Here is a 17,122-nt window from a genome sequence, read left to right as displayed (position 1 = left end):
ATTACTAGTTTCAGGGGTAGAAGTTAGTGTGATTCATCACTTACATATAACCCCCCCATGCTCATCCCAACAAGTGCCCTCCTTAATGCCCATCACCTGGTTACCCCATCCCCCCACCAACCTCCCCTCCAGCAACCCTGTTTGTTTCCTATAGTTAAGAGTCTCTTATGGTTCACTTCCCTGTTCTCATCTGATTTTATTTTTCCTTCCCTTCCCCTATGTTCATCTGTTTTGCTTCTTAAACTCCACATATGAGTGAAATCATATGGTATTTGCCTTTCTCTGACTGACTTATTTCCCTTAACATAATACCCTCTAGTTTCATCCATGTCATTGCAAATGGCCAGATTTCATTCTTTTTGATGGCTGAGTAATATTCCATTTTATTTCAATTTCTGTATTTTGTATGTCTGGAATTTCCACTTGGTTCTTCTTTTTGTCTTCTATTTGTTTACTGAGATTTTCTATTTCTATGCTGAGCTTCCTGTTTTTTATTTGTTTCAAATGTGGTTGTAATGGTGTTTGAAGAATTTTTGTTGTGCTGCTTTAAGATCTTTGTCAGGTAATTCTAACATCTCTGTCATATCACTGTTGGTGTCTTTTGATTGCCTTTTTCCATTTATCTTGATATCTTCCAGTTTCTTAATATGATGAGCAACTTTCTGTTGAAACCTAGATATTTTTGCATTGTGTTATGAGATTGAATGCTATTGAAGGCTATGTTCAAGCCTTCTCTTTTAGCTAGTTTTTTCTGTCCATGCTCTTGCAGAGGAAGGTGGGGCACCACCTTGTTATTGCCAAGTTGAAACTGACATCTAGATCCCCCAGGCCAGGTTGGTCCTTTGTTACTGCTGGGTGAGGGTGAAAGCCTCACCCCCTTCCCATGCAATCTCCACCAACACCAATGGGCCGGGGGCGGGGGCTCATTAGCAGCTGATGAAAATTAAAGTACCAGATCCCTACTTTGCTTTCTGACACCCCTCCCCAGCAGGGATGTCAGGGCACCTCCCCACAGCCTAGTAAAAGTGGAAGCCTGGGCTCCCCACTTGGCCTTTGCTGGCATGGCTCAGGGTACAGTCTCAGTTTTTTATGTGGCATTGGCTGCAGGAGAGCAGTTATTGTCTAAAATTTGTCTGCACTGCTGGGTTGACCCTTTCTTGGTCCTTTGGCTAGAAGGAGCAGCCTCTGGTTGGCACTTTTTTTTTCTTGGTCTGTCCCCACTGGCATTTCTGATTTGCAAGCCTCTTCAGTTCCAAGTCTGGGATATATAAGACAAAAAGAAAGTCCAAGGAACTCACCACTGTGTCATTCCTTAGGTCCTGAAATCTCAAGCCAGTCTGCCTCCTTCTCTCCACCTTTCAGAGTATTCCTACGTTTGGTTTACATAGAACATTTAGAGTTTTTAGTTGTACCTAGTGGGAAGACCAGGGAAAAGTATATCTTCTCCATATTCTTATAAGGGGAAGATAACTCACTTTTACTTGGATTGTTTACCTTCCACTTATAAAATTCTTATATGCTTTATTGAAACATAACATATCTACAGAAAAACTCAGTGATTGTTCATGTGTAGTTCAGTGAGTTACCACCACCAAAGGTGAGGCAGGAGAGCTCCACTGGTACCCCAGAAAGTCACAGTACTTCTTTCCAATTATGAACTGTCCTTCTTTCCCAAATATGGCCATTGTCTTTGAACTTTACGTAAATTATATAACATAGTATGTACTCTTCTGTGTCTGGTTTCTTTTACTCTATGTTTGTGACAGTATCTGAATGTCCAACAAACATATGACAAGGGGAATTATTAGCCATCAGGGAAATGCAAATAAAGCTACAGTGATGAAATAAAAAATAATGCAGTATCCATGTTGGAGAAAACAACTGGAACCTGTAATTATGCCTATGCATTAGCACCAGAAGTCATATACAAGAATGTTCAAGCAGCCCTATTCGTGATAGGGAAGAAAGGAAAACAACCTAACAGTCCAGCCACACATCATGGATTCAATATAGCAGATTCATACAGTCAAATTCTATACAGCAAAGAAATAGAACAAATAATCTTTGCATATTTTCCTTTTAAGTTACTTTTAAAAATGAAACTGTTTTTCCTGAAATAAGCTGGAAAGAGGAAATATGCTATAGCACAATATGTTTGATGCAACTTAAAACACTTATACACACAAATTAACTGCATATATTTCTCAAATAGGCATACATGTCTAAGATAGATATTTTCAAAACATGATAGTGGGGGTCACTGAAGGAAGGGAATTTTGAGCAAGTTGAGGGTTGCGTTTGGGACAATTAATAAAAGAAATTAAAATGAAAAAGGGGAATTACAAAGATTGATGATGACAATTCTAGGTCCTTCCACTTCCTCCAGAGTAACAATAAGAAAATAAATAGCCACAGAAAATATAAGCAGAGAAATAGGCTCATATTAAAATGCCAAGAGTGGCCTTCTTCTTCTCCTCCTGGAAAATTGTGCCTCACATTTCAATGATGATAATGTTTTTCCCCTTGGTGAGCCTTCCCCTAGCTCCTCAGTGGAATTAGCCCTTTCCTGCCCTGGTTGCTATGGTCTCTCTTCAAACTCATGGTTATCATTTGTCCCCAGTTCTGCCTTCCTCAATAAGCTGAATTTCCCTTTGGGTCAGGGAAGAGACATATATCTCTCTATATCCCTGGATCTAATAAAGGGCTTGGTACATAGCAGGTCCCAGCAACTAGCAAATAAATCAGCAAATAAAGTGAGGACTTCATTTATTTAGACATCTCTGCCTTCTTTTGTAATGATCTCAAATATCTTAAGTTGAATAACTCCTTACTCCCAGGACCACTCAAGCAGTAGAAGCAATAGGACATGGTGACTCACTAGATGAGGTGGTTGAGGAAAAGCAAATAGTAAAATGCTGCCGATTTTATTTAAAATCTGGGTGTTTCTCTCATTGCACACATTAGCAGCTCTACCTGCAATCTAAGGAACTCCGGGATTCCGTGACATACAAAGCTACCGGCCAGGTTGGGCATCCTCAGAGCCCTCGGCCATTGCTTGGTAGAGGCTGGCATTGGGGCAACTTGCATTTCAGGGAGGAAATGGGACAAGATACAGCCAACAACCTCCTCTAAGTGTTTGTCCGAATAATGCCACCACCGATACCGACCCCTACTGTACTCTGCACCATCATTACCTGCGTCAAGTTGTCAATATTAACTGAGGAGACAAAATCCCCATTTTCCTGGCCAACTCTACAAGAATAAAGACAGATGAAACATAGGTATGTTTCCCAAGTCCAGGCTTTTTGGATAAGTTGGCATCAGCTATGGAGGGAAGGAAGTGGAATTTAAGGCTTAAGGCCTGAGTCATCTTTTCCAGGCCAGTTGTCAAGTGTCTGATGGATGGCTTACGGCTGCCAAGTGAGTTACTGGAGGAACAGAGAGGGTTACAGAAGGCAGAAGGACAAAGAGGTAATATAACCCCTCCCTGGAAAACGGTAACGAGAATTTGTGAGATTCATTTGCCCCCAGCATGACACTAAAAGCTTTTAGAGCATATTTCAAAGTAAGTGCAAAGCTTTAGGGATAAGGAGCAGGAACTATTACCCGTTTTTGCTGGAGTTCTTGTTTTTTTGTTTTTAAGAGTCACTCTTTACTGCTCACTTATAGGGATGTTGTTTAAGATACAGAAGGATTGGGCGCCTGGGTGGCTCAGTTGGTTAAGCGACTACCTTCGGCTCAGGTCATGATCCTGGAGTCCCTGGATCGAGTCCCGCATCGGGCTCCCTGCTCGGCAGGGAGCCTGCTTCTCCCTATGACCCTCACCCCTCTCATGTGCTCTCTCTCTCTGTCTCAAATAAATAAATAAAATCTTTAAAAAAAAAAAAAAAAAAAGATACAGAAGGATTAACCGAGCATACCTTGAATATCTATCATCCTCTAAAGGTTGTAAGTGTGCAAGGGACATGCGTGTTTGAATTGTAGGGCCCTGCAAACGGAATACGTTCCTGCCTCAGAGGGAGCCAAAGCTCTCCGTGTCTGGCTTCCAAGCATGAAGAATCTACGTGTGTCTCTCAGAACTCTGGGTGCTGGCTCTTTCTTACTCTGTGACCCATGAAGCCCTCCAGAAATCCTCATGATGCTTTTTTTCCCTCCCTTCGTTACTAACCAGTGCTATTCCTCCCAGGCTGACTGGGATCCAACTTTCCCCATGGGCCATTTGTAAAAGTACTCAAAATGATTATTCAAAGGATTTCTCCAACATTTCCCTTTTTTGAGCATCATGTGTGTCATCAGTAAATCTTACCAACAAAGAGAAGAAACTGTAGTTTTCTAGGAACCAAACCTGAAGAGCCCTGCATGAGAACACACGGTGTCTCTATCAATACTGAACATTCTGCTCAAGATTCCTTCCACCAGGGGCGCCTGGGTGGCTGAGCTGGTTAAGCATCTGCCTTTGGCTCGGGTCATGATCTCTGGGTCCTGGGATTGAGCCCCACATAGGGCTTTCTGTTCAGTAGGGAGTCTGCCTCTCTCTCTCTCCCTCCCTCTGCCCCTCCCCATTGCTCGTTCTCTCTCTCTCTCTCTCAAATAAATAAATAAAATCTTAAAAAAAAAAAAATTCCTTCCACCAAAACCATAGTCACCTTTCAATTTCCACAAGAACCTTCCTAAACAAACTTTCCACTGGTGGACTTCATCCTCCCCGGCCTGTGCTCTCAGATCATGTTGCTCAAGCCCCTTATACAGCAGTGATCACACTGAGTGTCACAGTTTGCTCACATGTGGCAAGGAGCCTGAGGTTTAAAGTCTGAAGTTGGGAGCTGGAATCTCTACTCTGCACTTACCATTTCCCATTAGGGAAAGTCATAAAGCCTCTCAGGCTTCTGATTACCTCATCTGCAAAATGGGTCTAATGGTACTTACCTTGCCAGGTTGACATTTAGGAATACAAGAGATGATGAGTTTTTAATTGCCCTCTAACAGTTCCTAACAAAAAGCATAAAAGCTCCTTCATAAATAAATAATGGCACATCTGTACAATGGGATGCATGCTCATTAAACAAAAGGATAATATATACTTATATTTATTGACACAGAACTATCTCTATGAATTATTATTGAAGACACCAATACTTGGTGTCCTGAGATCACTTTATGTAAATATATATACATTTAAAATATACCCATATATACATGTGCTTTGAGAAGGCAGCTTACCAAAAATCTAATGGTTATTACAAATGGGTGGTAGAATTTGGGAAGATTTTTAATTTCCTCAGGATTCTTTTTGATACTGTTTGAATCATGATAAAGGTGTTGTTTTGGAAAAGAGTATTTAGAAATACTTTGCATAATATAATAAATTTGAAAACTGAGGAAAGAAACATGTGCTTTTGGTAGTTTGGTCATATATTCCAAATCTAAATATAGCAGTGAGCATTGGGATTGGTAAGCAAGTAAACAGTGATTCATTGTGTCACGTATTAATTGACTTTGCACAAGTATTTAACCTTCGTGAGTTTCAATTTTTCCCTCTACAAGAGTTTTTCATCGGACCTGTAAGTTTCTCTACAGACTAACATTTTATCTTTCATTCATTTAACAAGTACTCACTGAGCACCTATTATAAGAGCACCTAAGCTCCAGAAATAGATGATGAAGAGGAGACATGAGGTCCTCAACCTCACAGAGCTTAGATTCTGAAGGACACCAAATAAGGAAATAAAGAAACAAGATTCTTTAGATGGTAGACTCTGAGGTCCGAAACTGGAGGAGAGCTGTCCATGGGGAACAATGGTAAGGGATTCTCAGATTCAGGAAATGGCAACAAGCACCAAAACTAGTAGAAAGAATAGACCAGGCATTTTGAGAAACAAAAAGGCCAGGGTGAAGTGGTTCTCATATCTCTTAAACTATTACCCTGAACCCACAGAAGAGGATATGTAAAGTCACATGCTAATTACTAATCAAAGGACCAAAATCTGTCGGAAATTGCAGGTATCTGTCCCATCTGAAGTTTCCCGGGAGGAGCTATCAACAGTTTTAGAAATGTGATACCTCCAGGTTGTTCTTCTTTCTCAAGGTTGATTTGACGATTCAGTCCTTTGTGGTTCTATACGCACTTTAGGACTGTTTGTTCTAGCTCTGTGAAAAATGCTGCTGGTATTTTGACAGGGATTTCATTAAATCTGTAGATTACTTTGGGTAGCGTGGACATTTTAACAATATTGGTTCTTCCAAACCATGAGCACAGAATATCTTTCCATGTTTGTGTTGTCTTCTGTTTCTTTCCCCAGTGTTTTATAGTTTTCTCAGTACAAGTCTTTCACCTCCTTGGTTAAGTTTATTCCTAGGCATTTTATTTTCTTTGGTGCAAATGTAAATGGGACTGTTTTCTTAATTTCTTTTTCTGCTATTTCACTAATAGTGTATAGAAATGCAACTGTTGGACATTGTACATGCATTTGGCTGTAATGAACAGAAAATCCAACTCAAAGTGAATATATTTGAGCAAAAGCATACAACTAATGATGATGATAATAATAATAATTAGTAGTAGTATGAGACTAGCTTTGACCAGGCATTTAATCCTCTGATGCTTACAGAACCTCTATGAAGTAGGGATCATTATCTCATTTTAGACTCTAGGAAACCAAGGCTGAGGCAGATCAACTCAATTGTTTAAGATCTTGTTGCATTTAAGGGGAAGAGCTGGGATGTTTGAACTTCAGCCTCATGGCCCTTCCACTAAATGTAAAGATTCAAGTTCCCCTCCATCTCCCAGAGGTTATAACCAACTAGAAGCAGCCCACAAATTTGCTCATTAGAGAACAGAGGCAGATCTTAACCAGAAACTAGTTCTATGAGGCTACCTTTTCCAGGTCCCTCCAACGGGAGACCATTTCAATGCAGTCAAACAGTGCTATTCAAATATAACCTACCATTATTGTTGCCATCATTATTATTAATTGGCATTTCCAAAAACAGGTTAAGAATGCGTACACTGGATCTCGTCCGCCCTGATAATAGGAGCCTCCAAATTAAATGATTAGCTTGGATGCTGAGGAGAGACCAGTCAGGAGTTGTGAGGACCACAGTCCCGCATGAACAGTTGGCTCAAAGTAGGGGCTGGTGTGGTTACTGGTAGGACTCTGGGCAAAGCATTGGGTTTCTCTGGCTTGCAAGTAGGTCCCTCAGGCAAGGTGGCCAGAGGCGACAACTAATACTCCTTCACAGGTTGAATGGCCACAGTTGGTGCCTCCTGCCATGTTTGTCTTGACTTCTTGGCTATCACCTCCAAAATGTACATCTGGTGATTATTCACTCTTAAGATAAAAGAATGGAGTGGGCAACTCTTCATTCTTTGAGGAGTCTCCCTATGCTTCTCTTAGGCTTCTGGCTCTCGATCTGTATCACTCTGCTCTTTAAGGCCTGCAGCCTCTTCACCAGATCTGGGTTCCACATTTGTGTAAGGGTCAGCAGAACAAGGTGGCCAAAGCTTGGCCCAGGGGCAGGATATATCTGAGTCCGAGTCCCTGTTCTCACACTCACTGTAAATCCTAGCATAATCATCTTATTAAATAAAAGATTAAATGAAACAACACATAGAAAATGCCTACAACATGGCAGAAGCCCCCAGTGCAGGTTAGCAATTATTATCAGCATCAATTTAATTGCCAAACCCCATACCCTTCATATATCTCATTACTCAAAATGACTCCGATGCATCAGACAAGGAGAACCAACTTATTGAGACCCCTTTCTCCTTTATCCTTGTCACTTCCCCATCCCCTGGTCATTCTGCTTATCTTCTCTTTTCCTTTCCTTGCTATTCTTTTTTGTATCCTTCATAAGTGTGGCATTTAAAAATTTTAAATAGTCTTGATAGTATCTTTCTACCAAATGGCTCTTGAGCATTTACTAAAATGAAGGGTGAGATCATACAGCTGCTCTTCAATTCTTAAAAAAAAATAAAATAAAATCCAAAGATGAAAAATTCCTTGTATTTAAGTCAGTGTGCTTGCCCACCAAGATTGGAACTGCCCATTGACCGATGCGGGGCGGGGGGGGGGGGGGGCGGAGGGTCTTCACTTCCTCAGAAGACCCTTCTCTGGCCACACTCTTGTTCAGTCCTTGCATTTGTGCATACTCATTAGATTCTTATACTTTTATTTATCACAGTTCATAAAATTTGTGTGTGTGTGTGTGTGTGATTTAATTAATCTCTGTATCTCTCTCAGCAGGCTCTCTATTCCAGGACAATAGACTGAATCTATCACTGTTTTCTCTCTATCATTATTTTCTAGCACAATGTCTGGTACAGAAGAGATGCTTGATAAAGATGTGTTGATACTGTTGTTCTTGTCATTATGCGCTCTGGTTATTGCTCTTGTGATTTTGGCTATTAGAATTTTGTATCTACTCAGCCATTAGGAATTGTGTTTTGAGGAGGAAAAAGCTGTGGCATTTTGAGTTAGCCAATCTGGCCTGGTCAAATGAGAAGCTAAGGGCCACTAGGGTATTTGGAGCTCTCTGAGAGCCAAATGCCCATTAAGAGCTTGGCACTTAGAACAGGAGCTTTCAATTGATGTCCAGGATAGAGGGAGTAATAGGTTCTTTCCAAAGACATGAGCTAAGACAAACATGCAGGACCAGATATCTAATTCACAGGGTCCAGTTCAAAATGAAAATGCAGAGCCCCTTGTTCAAATATTATTAAGAATTTCAAACAGAGCCATAAATACAGAGAGAACAAACTGGTGGTTGCCAGAGGGGAGGGAGGTGGGAAGATGGGCAAAAAGGGTGAAGGGAAATGAGAGGCATAGGCTTCCAGTTATGGAGTGCGTAAGTCACAAGGATGAAAGGTACAGCACAGAGAATATAGTAAGTGGTATTGTACTAGCATTGTACGGTGACAGAGGGTAGCGACGCTTGTGGTGAGCAGAGCATAATGAATAGAGATGTCGAATCACTATGTTGTACTCCTGAAACCAATGTAACACTGTGTATCAACTAAACTACAATTGAAAAAAAAATTAAAATTAAAAATAAAAGAATTTCAAGATGGTGATAGAGAGCATCAAACCAAGTATAGGGTCCTGTCTGAGACTGCAAAAGTTGCATACCCATGAAGCTGGACTTGCAAAATTTACACTTAATCAGGAAAATCTGGAACATAAGTTTACAATTTTCTGTTAGACAATCAAGGGAGTTTTGTATTTATGAAAAAATAAGATCTTTTAAATATCCAGATATATTTCCTTTCCCTGCATACTGAGGTTGTGTCTTCCAAAAATAATGGCTCCTTCTGTCCCTTTATCCAATGGGGCCATCTCTATGTTTCCAAAGGTTCTATTAAGGCAGACTGGTTTGCCCCTCCGTGAATAGCCCTGAACTCCTTGCTATATTGAAACACCCCATTGGCTCTTCAGCCATGCAGAGCTGGCCTCCATCTGAGGCTTCAGAGTCCAAATGGCATGGATTTTGAAGCCAAAATGGGTTCCAATCCCAGCTCCACCATTTATAGTTCAATGACTTAAAGCAAATTTCTTAGCTTCCCTAGAATCTCGGTTTCCTCATCTATAAAATGTAAGTGATGCTATCCAGCCCAAGAGGTTGGCCTTGAGGATTAAATAAGGTTAAATGCTTAGAGGGCTGAGCACAAAAACACACAACAAAATGAGGACACAGCCTCGTTGCATTTTGCCTCTGCTTTAGTCCAAAACTGAATGGGGGAGCGCGAAGTGCCTTCTAGCAGGGGAACCCCAGCTCTCCCCGCTCTCCGTCACTGAGCCCTATAAATAACTTAGCTAAGTCAGCGTCCCCCTTGGAGTCGCTGTTCCTTAGGGTGAGGAAAGAGGGTGTTGTTGCAGGTGGTCCCTCTTGGCTGAATCCTTCCCGGGTTTTCTCTTCCTTCCACTACCCCTCCTGGGGAACCCCTCGCTGGGTTCGGCGCGTGCGCGGCCTGGCTGCAGGACCTCCTCGGCCGCGGGCCCCCACTCGCCCCCCGCCTCCCCCCTCCCGGCTGTCGCCGCGCAGCCCCGCCCCGCCCCGCCCCGCCGCCCCGCCTCCCCCGCGGCCCGCGAGCGCTCTCGAGCCGCCCGTCCGCTGCCGGCTGCCAGTCCCGCCAGTGCGCTGGCAGGCGAGGGGCGGCGGACGCGCGGGACGGGCGTGCGCACGGGCGAGGTCGGGGGAGAGCGCGTGGGCGGCGGGGAGACGATGGACCTCCCTGGGACCCGCAGCTGAGCTAGCACGAGCGGCGGGAAGGCCAGCCTCGCTGTTCCTCCGGGAGCCCAACACCGTTCCCGCGCCGCCAGGATGATCCCCCCGAACGGCGCCCGCGAGGATGGCGTGGACGGGCTGCCCAAGGAGGCGCCGAGCGCCGAGCAGCCGCCCTCTCCAGCATCCACCAGCAGCCAGGAATCCAAGGTACCGCGCACACTTGCCCCAAGAAAACACGAACTCACTCTCCTCCTGTCCTTCTCTTGGTCCACCTTAGTTTCCCCCGAACTGGCGCGGAGGCTGGCGGGAGACGTGCCCCTAATGGGACCCGGGCTCCCCTGAGACTTGAATGTCGGGCAGGACTCGCTGTAACGCTGCTGGACCACGTCGCGTGGACCCAGCCTCCTGCCCACGCAGACCCGAGGCTGCGCTGGCTTCTCCCCTCAAGCACACGCCGGTTAGTGCGCACTGACTCCGGGCTCAGAGACCGCTTTCCTGGGTGGTTGGTGGCTTGGTGGTTCTGTGCTTTCAGCCTGCTGGTGCCCAAAGCACGTGTAGGTGTTAGCTGCTTCTGAAAGATGATAGCGAGGGATACACCTCCAGAAAAGCTAGGGCGCTTGCGGCCAGTAAAGGGTTGTCTGTGTCACAGGAGTCCCCGAGACTCTGCTTAATTTAAGGACTCACCCCTAACTTCAGAAAAGCTAAGCAAAGGGAAAAGCCGCATTCGTGGGAAAGTTGAGGTTCCTCTTGTGGAAGTTAATACTTGGAGAACTTACACTTGCTTTTATGAGTTACACTAACACACGCACAAAGCCAGCTCCGCAGCACTTCTGCCACGGTTCCATTTCCTCTGAGACTCCCGTGGGGGCCGGGCACAGGTTTGGAAATCTTGAAAGAGGATGGAGTAAAATGTGCTGCTAGCAGTGACATGCCAAATGGCATCTTAGCCTGGGGTGAAAATCATAAAATGGAGTTTGTGGTGATATGGATTTCTTTAAGTGCAGGGCTCCTGGCTATTTATACAGATCTCCTTGTGAATTCCCCAGGCATCTTTGGAATGCTGGGCAGTTCCTGTATAGGAGGGAAGGGAAGGTGGATGCCAGTTTGGAGAGCAGGGCAGATGGGGCAAAGAAAAGTCCCATCCCTCTCTCCCTTTAGGTACATCCCTAAAAGCCATTGACAAATCAGCAGGATCAAAATCACAGCCAAGTGGCTCTTGGTTTAAGTGATGCTGGGCACTCTACACATCTCAGCCTCTGGAAGTTAACCATCAAAAAGAGCTTTGCATTATCTTTAGTCTTTTTTTTTCCCCGATAAATGTCTGATCTGGGGCATGTGTGTGTCAACTTTTCTAAAACTCGGTTGGAAATGGGGGCAAAAGCCCCTCCTTCCAGAGTCGCTGTGAAGAATACATAAAATGAACCAGGGCAGTGTAAGGACTCTATGTTTATCCTTTTCCTTTCTGAGATCAAGGGGATCCACCCCACCAGAGATGATCCACTCCTAAGCTGTTTCATAACCTGCACACACATACGACCTCTCCTCTGACTGGAAGTTTCTGGGCATCTCATCATTGTCTGTCATCGACCATCAGCCACCTAAGGCATATGGGTTAGTGGCCATTTTGAAGATGATCTCGTAGATTGTAAATGAGCGCAGCAAAACTCAAGAGTGAAACTGGTACTAAACTTTTTGAAATGGGCCTGTTGCTCTGCAGTAGGTGTGTTCTGGAAAGAGCTTAGCATTTGCGTATATAGTGGCATGGTTTAAACACACTATATGGGTTTGCTATTTATAGATATCCTGATGCAAATTCTTTGGCAGAGCAAAAACTACATATGTAATACCCATAATTATCCACTGATTTATCTGACTATGCTTTCAAATTTGTACATGCCAATTTTTCTCAAAGTGGTCTACACACCTGAAGTGTGTGTATATGTTCTGAAATTTGTCATGGCTTAGGTGTTCTTAATCAGTGGAGATGGCCTGGGGGGGAGGGGATGGGCCATGAACCCCAGGAAATTGAATGCAAAATAGCGTGCCTGAATGTCAATTTTTATGGTGTAGCATTGGTGATGTTCTCAAAGGGGTCCAAGCCCTCAAAAAAGCTCAGCTCCTGGTATGGAGGAATATGTGGTAAGGGGTCAGGAGGGCATGAAACAGGAGCAGAAGAAGGCTGTATTTATTCTACACCAGGAGTGCCAGATTTGAAAGCTCACTGCTGTTTATAAGGATCTTCCACCCTGAAGATGAGAGCATAGTAAGGAAAGTATGAACAAGGTAATAGTAGTCATTCCACCTTACTCCTCTCAAGTGGTCTGTTTGTGAACATACAACATGGGTTAGGCCTCTCTGGGCATTAAACTTCCGCAAGAAAGACTTTTAAAATTACCTTCTAAAAGACTTTTGTTCTCTGAGTATAAGGGTAACAAAATACTCTTTGTAGAAATTTGAAAAGCCCAGACAAAAATAAAGGGGAAGAAAAAAATGACACATTGGCTCACAATCCAGCGACAACTACTGATAACATTGTGATCTATATCGTACACCTTTTTTATAAGATCTATTTTTATATTTACACAGTTGAAAGAACTCTGGTTAGCATCTACTGAATGCGTGCTGCATGTCAGGTACAACTTGATTCTTCACAATAACCCTATGAGGGAGATTGCCTGTTTCTTTGATTTTATGAATAAGGAAGCAGAAGCTCAGAAAGGTTGGGTGACTTGGCCAAGATCACATAGCTAGTTGAACGACACAGCTAAGACAGAGCCCTGGGCAGCAGAGCTCTGGAGCCCAGCCCTCCACCACAACTATCTGTCATGCTTGTGTATTGTTTCACTTTCTCCTGGTTCCCCTAACATGCTAAGCATGTATTTCACACGCCGCTCAAAGTCATTTACAGCAGTATTTTGGTCTTCTCTTAAGAAATCTTTGAAAACAAATTGAGCCACATGTGAAATGATTAGACCAATTTTTGTCTCGCTTCTTTGTGTTTGGTTTTGCTACTCTTCCTCCAAAAATATATTTATGGAGATAATTAAATGTAATGTCACAGAAATATCTGGAAAAGGAGGCCACAATAAACCCTTTAGTGCAGAGTCCATTAGGAGAGGCGGAGGATGGTTCAGTGCCCAGAGCCCATAGCATGTTTCTGGAAGTCCATTTCCTTTGCAGATTCTTTGGAATGCTACATCATAGATTATTGGAGTTGGAAACATTAGAGATCATCTAGTTGGAGTACTTTTTAAATTATAGATAATTTTTATTGTGTAAATTTATTTTAGTATGGAAAATTTCAACAGACACAAAAGTAGAGAAAACAGTATAAAGAATAGTCATGGAACTAATCACCTGGCTTCCCCAATGACAAATTCATGGATGATCTTGTGTCACCTGTTATCCCCCCTACCACCACCATCCCTCCCCAAATACACTGGATCATTTGAAAGCAAATTTCAGACTTCAATTCATTTCACCCATAAATATTTCAGGTTGCATCTCTAAAAGATAAGGGCTTTTTGGCAAGCATGACTACAGTTCCATTATCACATACACCAGGTGTTTTCAGTCAATGGTTAGTATGTTCTTTGGGGGTCCACGAAAAATCTTTGGAAGATCCATGAACAACCAGAATCCGCACTCAGAATTGTGCAGTTACGCGCAGAGTTGCATCACCTGGGGAAAGGATCCATAGCTTGTATCAGATCAGTGAAGTATCTATAGCCCTCAAAGTTTGTCGAAATGGCTTCTCTTTTTCTCTTGAAATCAAAGCCAAGAGAGAGGCAACGACTTGCCTAAAATCACACAAATTGTTAACAGCAGGACTTCTGTTTAAGAAAGCTCTCTTGGACTTTGGATACCCCAGGACAATTTCCTCAGGGCATATTCCTGTAAACCGAAGTAGTAATGTAGTTTATCTGGTTTTTTTTTTTTTTTCATAAAATTAGTTGAATCGAAAGAATGTGAAAGCCACCCCTCTATCTTTCCACTAACTATTCCAGAAAGACCACAACCTCATTTTTTCTTAAGTGCTAACAGAGACTATTGAATACTAAGAAAAATGTCATGTTTCAGCATCCCTTATTTCAATGAATATCCCTTCTCCTACTGACTTACTGACAACATGAACTCTTACTAGGGTCTAATATGAAGGTTTTGTGTGGATGCCCTTTGACGTCACTTACATGACCCAAGATCACATTTTGATACCGTGGAGAGATTATAGGTTTTGAGGTCAAACAGACAAGAGTTGAGATCTTTTCTTATCAGTTGCCCTGTGACTCTGGGCTAGTTGCCTAGCCCCTCTGAGCCTCAGCTTCCTAATCTCTAGAATGGGGATGCTTATACCCAGCTGACATGCGTTTTTTGTAAGGCCTGTGACCTAATATGTTATAAGCATGTATAAGCATGTAACATTATTTACTTTCTCTTCCTGCTTCACATTAGATGACTTCTATCCCTAGCCAACCCCAATTGTCATCCCTAGAATCATTTCAGTAACAAAAACTGATGTTCCAATAGTATAACTGAGTTTTCCTCCCTTTAGATTTTACTTATGCTGTTGAGTGCAGTTTTCACCTTAGCTGTTTTGCATCCCCAGGAAGATAAGCCATTGACTCACCAGCCTGTGGCTTCATTTTGGAAGGGTGTTATAAGCTACCCAGTGGCCCATAAGAGCCATGGACCAAGGAGTCCCCTCATTCCATGGTTCTCTCTGAATCTGGACTACCATCCAAGCTAGGGAGAAGAAATCTCTTAACCATAAGGATGTGCCTGGCATCCTCCAGAAAGGTGTGTGTCCTCCAATAAGCAACTGTTTATTGAGTGCCTACTTTGTGCCCAGTGCATCTCATACATATATGGGAAGCTATTATTGATAAGGAATTTAACTTCTACTCAGGGGAGAAGATGAAAGAAAATGGAACCTTGGCTTTGCATTCAGATCCCTTAGGGATTCCAGTCCATCGGTTAGACTACTAAATGGGAATCTCTGAATGAGGGTCCCAAGCATCAGTATTGTTTTAGAGCTTCCCTAATGATTTCATTTTGCAGCCAAGTTTGAGAAACACTGATTTAGACTATTAGAATTGTAGACTGTCAAAGAAATTAAATAGAGAATAAGAATTGAGTAAGAATTGTAGACTGTCAAGATCCTCTTCTTTCTAACCACAGTACCTGAAGGAATCATTTGTAATTAGTCTGTTTTCTTTCCCTTCCCATTTATCATTCAGTCCAAAGGCATGGTTCCTGCAACAGTGACCGGCTGTTGACCTCCATGTTGCCAAATAATCTTAAGCATTTCTCAGATGCAGCTGGATTTACAAGGGTAGCTATGCCCTTATTAAGTTATTTTCATAATCATATAATCATAAAAATAATAAGTACTCAATGTAGAAAACTGGAAAACAGAAAATTACAAAGAAAAATTTGTTTATCACACAACAACCTGGAGATAAGGACGGTTATATTTCTTGCTGTATTTCTTTCATTTACATTTCCTTTACACATGCACACACACACACTCGAAACAAAATTGGAACAGTATATACATAAATGCATGCTGTACTTTTTCTTCTACCTGATGTTATGCATAGTTTCTGTATACTCTTAGATAATCAATAACATGAATATTCAAAATGGTATAATATTCTACTTTGTTGTTATAGCACATCTATTCCAGCAGTTCCTTCTGAGTACATATTTAGGTTCTTTCTTACTGTTCATATATTTTAAAATATTAAAATTTACATCCTGATACATAAGTATTTGATTATATTTCTGACTAGTTTCATAGGAAGGAGAATTGCTGGGTCCAGATATAAATACTTCTGAGGTCTTTTATTCTCATTGACACAGTGCCCTCAAGAAAGACTATACCGTAGCTTTTTACTTCTTAGTAAACTTTGATTGAAATATGACATCATACCAAAAAGTGCACACATTACAAATTCCAGCTTAGTGAATTTTCAGAATATAAACTTTGGTTTTAAAGATTTTTTTTATTTATTTGAGAGAGAGAGAAAGAGAGAGAGAAAGCACAAGAGAGGGTAGGGTCAGAGGGAGAAGCAGACTCCCCGCTGAGCAGGGAGCCTGATGCGGGACTCGATCCTGGGAATCCAGGATCATGACCTGAGCTGAAGGCAGTTGCTTAATCAACTGAGCCACCGAGGCGCCCCTAATTTTCAGAATATGAACTTTTGATCTGTCTGCAACCAATGCAAAAATCAAGAAATAGGATGTTACCAGCACCCCAGAATCTCCCTCAGACCCCCTTCTGTCCTGACTTCTAACAACATAAATTAATCTCAGTTATTTGAACTTTATATAAATGGAATCATGTAGTGTATATTCTTTTATGCCTGGCTTCTTTCACTTAGCAGTATGTTATGAGATTCATCTATGCAATTGCATGTAGCAGTAGTTTTCCTTTTCCTTGCTGTATAGCATTCCACTGTATGAATAGTTCACTATTGATCTACTCTACTGATGATGGACATTTGGATTGTTTCTTGGTTTGGGTGGCTACAAGTGGTACTGCTGTGGTAATTCTTATATATATCCTTTGTGGCACATCTGTTGGGTGTATACCTAGGAGCAACATTGCTGGGTTGTAGGGCATACATATAGATGCTGTCAGCTTTCCAAAGTAGCTGTACCAGTTCATACTCTCACTAATGGTTGTTACGTTGTGTTATGTTCTGTTATGGTTGCTAGGCCTTTCTGTGTTCTGTTTATGAAATCTTCACTTACCCCAAAGATATGAAGATATTCTCCTATATTATTTCCTGGAAAAGTTGTTTTGCCTTTCACACATAGGTTTATAATCCATTTGGAATCACTTTTCTGGTATGGTGTGAGGTAGGGGTCAGGATTCAGGATTGCACTCCTGCCT

General features: G+C 42.3%; 1 protein-coding gene across 1 annotated transcript in view; it reads left to right on the top strand.

The window, feature by feature from the left end:
* Positions 1 to 10,120: 10,120 nt before the first annotated feature.
* Positions 10,121 to 17,122, top strand: part of STAC (SH3 and cysteine rich domain) — a 150,607-nt gene continuing 143,605 nt past the window's right edge. The window contains exon 1 of the mRNA XM_032409236.1: positions 10,121 to 10,431. Within this exon, the coding sequence (XP_032265127.1) occupies positions 10,321 to 10,431 (111 nt within the window). The 5' untranslated portion in view covers positions 10,121 to 10,320. The remainder of the gene's footprint in view (positions 10,432 to 17,122) is intronic.

This window comes from Phoca vitulina, unplaced genomic scaffold (genome assembly GCF_004348235.1).
Source record: "Phoca vitulina isolate PV1807 unplaced genomic scaffold, GSC_HSeal_1.0 scaffold10, whole genome shotgun sequence".
NCBI lineage: Eukaryota > Metazoa > Chordata > Mammalia > Carnivora > Phocidae > Phoca > Phoca vitulina.
Note: the sequence above shows the minus strand (reverse complement) of the source record. Positions and strands in the feature narration are given on the sequence as shown.